At 37.5% G+C, this 7,274-nt stretch overlaps 1 protein-coding gene across 2 annotated transcripts; it reads right to left on the bottom strand.

Annotated features, from left to right (window-relative positions):
- Nucleotides 1–388: 388 nt before the first annotated feature.
- Nucleotides 389–6,810, bottom strand: LOC147459338 (GDSL esterase/lipase At5g03610-like). 2 transcript variants are annotated; one of them, XM_086510630.1, is made up of 5 exons: nucleotides 6,687–6,810; nucleotides 6,405–6,623; nucleotides 5,684–5,982; nucleotides 1,673–1,985; nucleotides 389–697 (listed from the first exon to the last, which is right to left on the bottom strand). In XM_086510630.1, exons 1-5 carry the CDS (start codon nucleotides 6,748–6,750, stop codon nucleotides 513–515), a joined length of 1,080 nt encoding a protein of 359 aa, XP_086366756.1. In that variant the 5' UTR covers nucleotides 6,751–6,810; the 3' UTR covers nucleotides 389–512. The 2 variants fall into 2 exon arrangements, with proteins under 2 accessions (XP_086366756.1, XP_086366758.1); XM_086510632.1 differs by having other exon boundaries at nucleotides 6,698–6,805.
- Nucleotides 6,811–7,274: the final 464 nt, after the last annotated feature.

Below are 7,274 nucleotides of genomic sequence, written 5' to 3'. Positions count from 1 at the left end.
AATCTATCATAGAAATAAGTACGTTATCCCTCTCTCTATCCCTCTCTCTCTCTCTCTCTCACACACACACACACACACACACACATGATTGTTTGAGATTTTTGAACTCTTCAAAACATTTTGAGAGACAACCATGTTTTTTCCTTAAATTAATCTTGACATTAATCTCAGATGGAACATAGATAGCAAGATCAAAAGAATACTTGATTTGTCTTTCATATGCAAAGAATCAATAGTAGTTGAACTCGAGGGGGTCAGAACTCACTATAATATAAAAAACATCCATCATATGCGTTCAATAGTAGGGATAATTTTATTTTATATTCTCACATTTTCACATACAAAAAGATGTTGAAAGAATGTTTTTGAAAACAATTTACAGATCGAATAAGAAAAGAGTCCCTTTTATTGGTGAAAAAATTATAAGAGATTTTATAAATAGTCCTTGAATGCATGCGATATATAGGTTTTACATACAGTAGTCCCTATGAGTAGTTGGATAGTAAAAATTATTAAGTAGCTTGCAAGGAGCTAAATAAGATACTAAATACTTTCTTCCATCCAAAGTTTGTTGGGTGAGCTGCGTCCCAATAAAGAGTTGTTTCAGGATTGGAGCAAAGTGTATATAGAGCAATGCCATTCTCATCCACTATACCACATTCTCCATCACAACATGGAGTCAAAGGTAAAGTGCCATCTGTCAAACCATAGTGAGGTCATTATAAAGGATAGAAAGAAAACCTCAAAACCTTTGATGTTCCTTCTAACAAAGAAAAATGGTCCTTCTAACATAGAACTTTTTTCAAGGCTATTATGTGTTTGAAAAAAAATCCACCAATTATTTGATTGGGAAAAATCCTATGCTTGCTTTTTTGGTGAGCAGTAACATTTCAAATATATTTCTTGTTTACCTCATATAGCTATTGAGACTTTAATTTTGTGCCCTATTCATCTTGGACAACTTTTAAGAGTTACCAAAAATCGTAGCCTTTTTCTTATGTTCATGAAAATACAATTGTGTGTTGAGTGTGACAATTCACATGCCTCAAAGATTTTCTAATGTGGAATATCCATTATATATGCTTGGATCGTTGACTATCATTAATAGGTAGAAAAAAACACTTGCATGACATAGAAATGTCAAAATCTTAGCTTTGGCACATTGAGAACACTAAGAGCTACATCATAGGTGAACTAAAAAGATAGAATTCATGAAAATGGATTAAAAGTGGACTTACGATGCCTATTTCAAATAAGTTTCACTCATGGTAAACTTGAATCAAGCAACATAAGATATATAAAAACAATATAAAGAAACATAACATACTGTTTATATGTCCACATTTTTGTAAGCTACGGTGTTTTTTTCTAAGATCGACTAAAATTTAACCATTTAAAGAATTTACTTAAGTATAGTTTGTCAACATGGTATGTATGCTAGGATATTGTTTTATTTTAATTTTATAAATGCAAATGATTGACAATTGGGTTAGTGTCTATATCAACAAAGACTATATGACAGATTATGGTAGATATTTCTTTCATATATATATATATATATATATATATATATATATAATTCATTATGTGTATGAGATGCATGTGATTTACATATATGTATATGCACCACATTCAACATCCCAAAGGAGAGAGAGAGAGAGAGAGAGGTTACCTTCAACAACTTCTTGAAGTACTTGTTCAAGGACTTCTTCAAAAGCGCCAAAGAGGTCAATTGTCACAAAGGTGGTGTTTACAAGCCTTTGTTGAAGGCTAGAGATTTGAGCTTCCAAAAGGCTGTTGTGGTAAGCACATGCAGTGTTCACCGTGTCGACACAAGCACTATAATTGTTAGCCGATGTTATGCTAGGTACACAACCGAGGGGAGGAAGACTGTTCACAACAAAACTTTTAAAACCAATCTCTGATAGAGTCTCCAAGTCAATCACCATTTGCTCAACAACTTGTGGAATGAAGTCTTGAAGGCCCTAGAAAGCATAAGGAGGAGGCCATCATAAAAGTATGTCATAAAAGGTCATCTGTAACTACTATATAGTTAAAATGTCCACACTTGAAAACACTATAAAAGCTCGATCTCTCAATGGATAAACCTCAATAAAGTTTATGCTAGATAAACATCAAGCATAGTTTCTTGTTAGTCGAAGAAACATATAATGAATACAGCTTAATAAATCTAGTGGTAGATAGATAGGACACATAGTTATGGCCTACTAGAAAAGGCCTGGCCTAGAGAATAGAGGTAAGGAGTGCATTCAAAGGAGTTTGATCCGATGATGTGAAGTATTGACACAGAAAAGTTCATTAAAGTGTTTTACTGTTTCCTACGCTACCTAAATTTTCTTCTAAAAGCATTAATCTTCTATTGTTTAATTTCTCAATGGATCCCTTTACTTTAGTCTTTATTTTACTTGTTTTTCATTTTATTATCTTGAAATGCCAATGTGAGTCTTTCATCTTGTTGTTTATGTTGGGCCCTCTATAACATATATGGCATTTGTGAAGATAATGAAAAATACAAATTTGCGTTATTACACAACAAAAATGACATGATTGTAAGCACTCATTCATACTTACTCCTTGCCATAACTCATCCCCCCTTATCTTTAGAAAGCCTTCGTGATTGGTCACCTTGTTTGCTAGCCGGAGATAGCTGTAAGAAGTTCAATTTCTTGGCAATATCATGTTTTGTAATTAGGAAGAAACACATTATATCATTGCTTCAGCCACAATTCATTATTGATCTTCACACTCAAGCAACCTTCGTGAAGTAGTTCAACCACCCTCAAGAAAAAAAAAAACTTTCCTTATGTAGTTTTTGAAAAGAAAAATGTGTGATTTCTTTTGATAAAAATTACATATATGTCAAGCCTATTTGACCTACATGGGTCAAGGGTAAAAAGTGGAAATCAATGAAAATTTGAAAAGTACCCTCTTTCAACATTTATGTGGTATAACATCAAATAGTGGATTTATCATAGCACACTTTAAAAGAAATTTGATAGTTTAAAGGTTTTTTCCCCTTAAGAAAAAAGCCATCCTCCCATGCATCCTACCCCTTACGCAGGTCTACGTATCGACTACCAAGAATGTCACCTTTCCCCCATAAGCCCTCATTAGATATCTCCTTTTGAATTCTCTCACCCGTTTCAATGTCTCATGTAATTCAACATGCCATAAAGGTGAAACATCATAATGTCCCTCCCTTCAAATTTTCCACCACTCTATGAATCATCCACCACAAAATTAAACTATCCATGTCTATGCATGTGTGTGTCCAAAATTGTGGTATCAAACTATCATGATTCAAGTAGCTTTCTAGGGAAATAGAAACCTTTGCACGAGAATTGGTTTCATAAGGGGATTAAAGTACGCTTTGTTCCTAATCAGTTGAAGGTAGAAGTTAGCATGGATATTATATACATGGTTAATGTAATGACATCCTTAAAGCAATGTATAATGACTAGTTCTCTCTCTCTCTCTCTCTCTCTCTCTCTCTCTCTCTCTCTCTCTCTCTCTCACACACACACACACACACACACACACACACACACATGCAAAAGAGTTAAAGAAGCGGGTATCTGGTGCACTTGAAGGGGAAGGGGAATAATAGCTAGCTCTCTCTCTCTCTCTCTCTCTCTCTCTCTCTCATGTGCGGATAGAGCTATCAAGGACAAGGGGATTTTTGGTATCTATAGATGTAGATAGTTTTGAGAAGTACCGAGCTCTCTCTCCCTCTCTCTCTCTCTCTCTCTCAAGTAACTCAAAGGTGAAGAAGACAAGAATTGATGTGCTCTCCTTGGAAGTTTCTTTCTGTGCGAACTATCAAGGTTGCATGGGCTTGAACTAATTGTATTTCATGCATATCAATCGACAATTTCCATTTTGGGTTTACACAGCCAACGAGTATATTGATGCTATGTGTATGAATGAACTATGTTCTTTTGATATCACAATTTTTTAATTAGTTTTAACTATCCGTTGCTAGCATATATTCTTCCCTATTTCTACGATTAGCACTTGATTACCTAAATGTAAAGCCTCTTCTCTATCTTATTTCCTCTCACACATCTTTCACAGCTAAAGGTTCGATGCCTACTTGGTCACTACTGGAGAACGATACACTTCAATGTCGTTCTTGGTTAATCCCCGATGCAAATATGATCAATGAACGTAGGATAAGCCCAAATTCATCCTTAAAGGAAAGTGCTAGGCATAGTCTCACGGTATTCACCCACAATACTTTATAGCCATATGCTCCATCATACATAGTATTGACTAAAATATATGAAATCTCTACCAATGCCGTCAATACCCAATAGTAGTGTAGAACTAGGTACCAATATATACTTCCTACCCAACACACACACACACACACACAAGCACACATCAATACAAATATCTGCACACCCAATTTTTATCATAGCTCTAGAGATGTAGGGAAAACTTAGCCACAATGAATCCTAGCACTAAGAGAAGCATTAAATAGGAAAGATTAGCACAAGGTATTGACAAGGCATGCACACCATAGAAGATAGGAAAAATATGCACAATATCAATTGTTCATAACTTGGATATACATTTCACAACATGAAGTTTGTATATTCGACAACAATATACCTAGATGAAGCCCAAACTCACTCCTAAAGAATAGACTCATGATAGTCACCCACAAGACAAGATAACCATCAGCTTGATCATGAATAGCATTCACTAAATACTATGAAATCCGCACTGACATTATCAATGCCCAATAGTGGATGTAGCACTAGGTACCAATATATGAAGTCTGCATGTCCATTGTACGACTAAAAACTTAAACCTAGATGAGTCTAGGATAAGCCCAAATTCACCCTTAAAAGAAAATGCAAGGTATAAACTCATGGTAGATGCTCATAAGGTCCAATATAACCAACAGCTCCATCATGCATAGTATTGACTAAATACTATGACATTCCCACTAACGTGGTCAATGTCCAATAGTGGATGTAGAAGTAGGTTCCCATATTTACTCCTAGACCAAACCATACCCACGAGCATACATCAATACAAAGATCTACTTACTAGTTTCTATCATACATGTAGAGATGCAAGGCAAACTCATCCACAATGAAGCCTAGCACTATAAGAAGCACTAAATAAGAAAAATTAGCACCAAAATGAGGAGTTGACAAGGCATATGCACCACAAAAGAAAGAAAGAATTAAAAAAATATGAACTGGTCGTAACTCGGACAAAAACTTCACAATGTGAAGTCAGCATGTAAGATATAAGACTAAAATTTATACCTAGATGAATCTAGGATAAGCATAGATTCACCCTTAAAGGAAAGGGCAAGGTATAGACTCCTAGTAGTCACCCAAAAGACCATATATCTCCTCGATCCTAATTGGCATAATTGAAGTTTTAAATCTAGCTGGGTAAGTTGAGATACACAATTCGAGAATGCTATATGTATGCGAAACGCATAATATGTTCACTATGTAGACTTATGTCTGTTCCTTCTAAATAAAGAGGAAGATACAAATAGAAAGCACTCAGTATTACTAACTATTTATCGTTCCATTATCACCTTTGACTCAATGAACTACCCTTCAAAAGTTTCAAGGAACTAAGTATACACTAATGTTACAAATTTGTAAGATGCTAAGATAAAAGAGAGACATACCGTGAGATTTGGAAATTTTGCAATGTAATTGGAATAGTCGTTTCCACTTATGACAAAAAGAGCTTTTGATTCAGAGAGCTCATGAGTGCTGACAATGCCGAGGTCGATAGTTGTCTGAAGCTGTTGAATTTGCATACTCACATTGTATACATAAGGGTTTGAGACTGTGAATACTCCACTGCCTCCAAATGCAAAGTTGATTCCTCTTGACCTTCCATGACCTACCCCCCCAAGCCAATCTCCTTCCTTGGTTTTTAATGCCATATAAGGTATCGGTTCCTTCGCATGCGTTTCCGATACTACATTAACCACCACATACTCAATCTTACACAAGAAGTTTTGGACAGATTCTCACAATAATTCCCACATTATGACTTAACGCAACATCATGAGCTTCTGTGAGGGAGGCACGGCATACCTAGCTAGGGGGCAGGGGACCGCCAGCCCAGTGGGGGGCCCGGGGGTCCCCTGCCCCAAATCGTACCTAGCTAGGTATGTGGTGCCTCCCGAGCAGAAGCTCATGATGTTATGCATTGTATGAAAAAACTGAAAAATTCTCCCTTTTCCTACATGAGAAAATTTCTGAATCTTCTCGTGTGTGTCCCCAAGATGTTTGTAGTAGATGATTGTGTGTGTGTGTGTGTGTGTGTGTGTGTGTGTGTGTGTGTGTGTGTGTGTGTGAGAGAGAGAGAGAGAGAGAGAGAGAGAGAGAGAGAGAGACCATAAAAGTCGGTGAAGACCCTCCCATCAGAGAAACGACCGGTGGAGCTGCCAGGCCAAGTGGAGCCGTAGGGCGGCCACCAGGGCTTGGCAACGTCGGCGTCTGGGGAGTAGGGATCATGGTTGCCCGTGTCCGCGTACGAGTCCCCAAACACATACAGTACCGCCTGCTCTTCTTCGTTTCCAGCTACTGCGGCTGCCGCTGCCTCTCCGCCATTCCCTGCATACAAAACTCCTGTTCTCTCTCTGTCTCTCTCTCTCTCTCTCTCTGTGTGCCACTCACCGCCAACTAACCCATCGACTTGAGCGCTAAGAAGTAGGCACAGTAGCATGAAGAAGTGCGCCATAGCCACATGTAATTAATTGTTCCCCCGTTGTTGCCCCCATTGTATCTATAGTGACTCCGGAAGCCCACGGGCCACACGTGATTGCAGCGAAAACATGTGTGTATTGTAAAAGCATTTCGCAATCTAAAAGTAATTTACTGACCCCACAAAGAGACATTTTGAAAATGAAGCAGCGTGACACCGTGATTATCCAAGATACATTTAGGGTTAGGTCACGCCTAGGTGGCATGGCCTCTGCCTAGGTTGCTTTTACTTGCAACCTCCCGGTAGTAGCCCAGTCTGTGTCGTTTTATGCATTATTATAACAACGTTGAGCTTTTTGAGCAGTAACAATTTTTGTGATGCTATTTTGAGCATTTGACGTGTCTTTTGACTATAATCATGATGCTGCTTTCATTTGTGGGTAACTAGATGCTAATGCAGGATCGTTGGAGAGTAGCTTGCAAGCGACCTAGCCCATAGAAAATGAAGTATCCAAGTAATCCTACACAAAGTTAGAAAAAAAACCGGGTCCATTGTATTTT

Source organism: Adiantum capillus-veneris, chromosome 4 (genome assembly GCF_014529385.1).
Source record: "Adiantum capillus-veneris isolate H3 chromosome 4, ASM1452938v2, whole genome shotgun sequence".
In the NCBI taxonomy this organism is placed as follows: Eukaryota; Viridiplantae; Streptophyta; class Polypodiopsida; order Polypodiales; family Pteridaceae; genus Adiantum; species Adiantum capillus-veneris.
This window is presented reverse-complemented; position numbering and strand designations above follow the sequence as displayed.

Bases quoted from the DNA above. Each gene is read 5' to 3' on its own strand.
- LOC147459338 (XM_086510630.1), bottom strand. From the start codon at position 6,750: ATGGCGCACTTCTTCATGCTACTGTGCCTACTTCTTAGCGCTCAAGTC. The intron at 5,983-6,404 runs GTCTCTCTCTCT...TGGTTAATGTAG, and splicing joins GGTCTTCACCGACTTTTATG to TATCGGAAACGCATGCGAAG. The intron at 1,986-5,683 runs GTATGTCTCTCT...TATGCTTTCTAG, and splicing joins CAAAATTTCCAAATCTCACG to GGCCTTCAAGACTTCATTCC.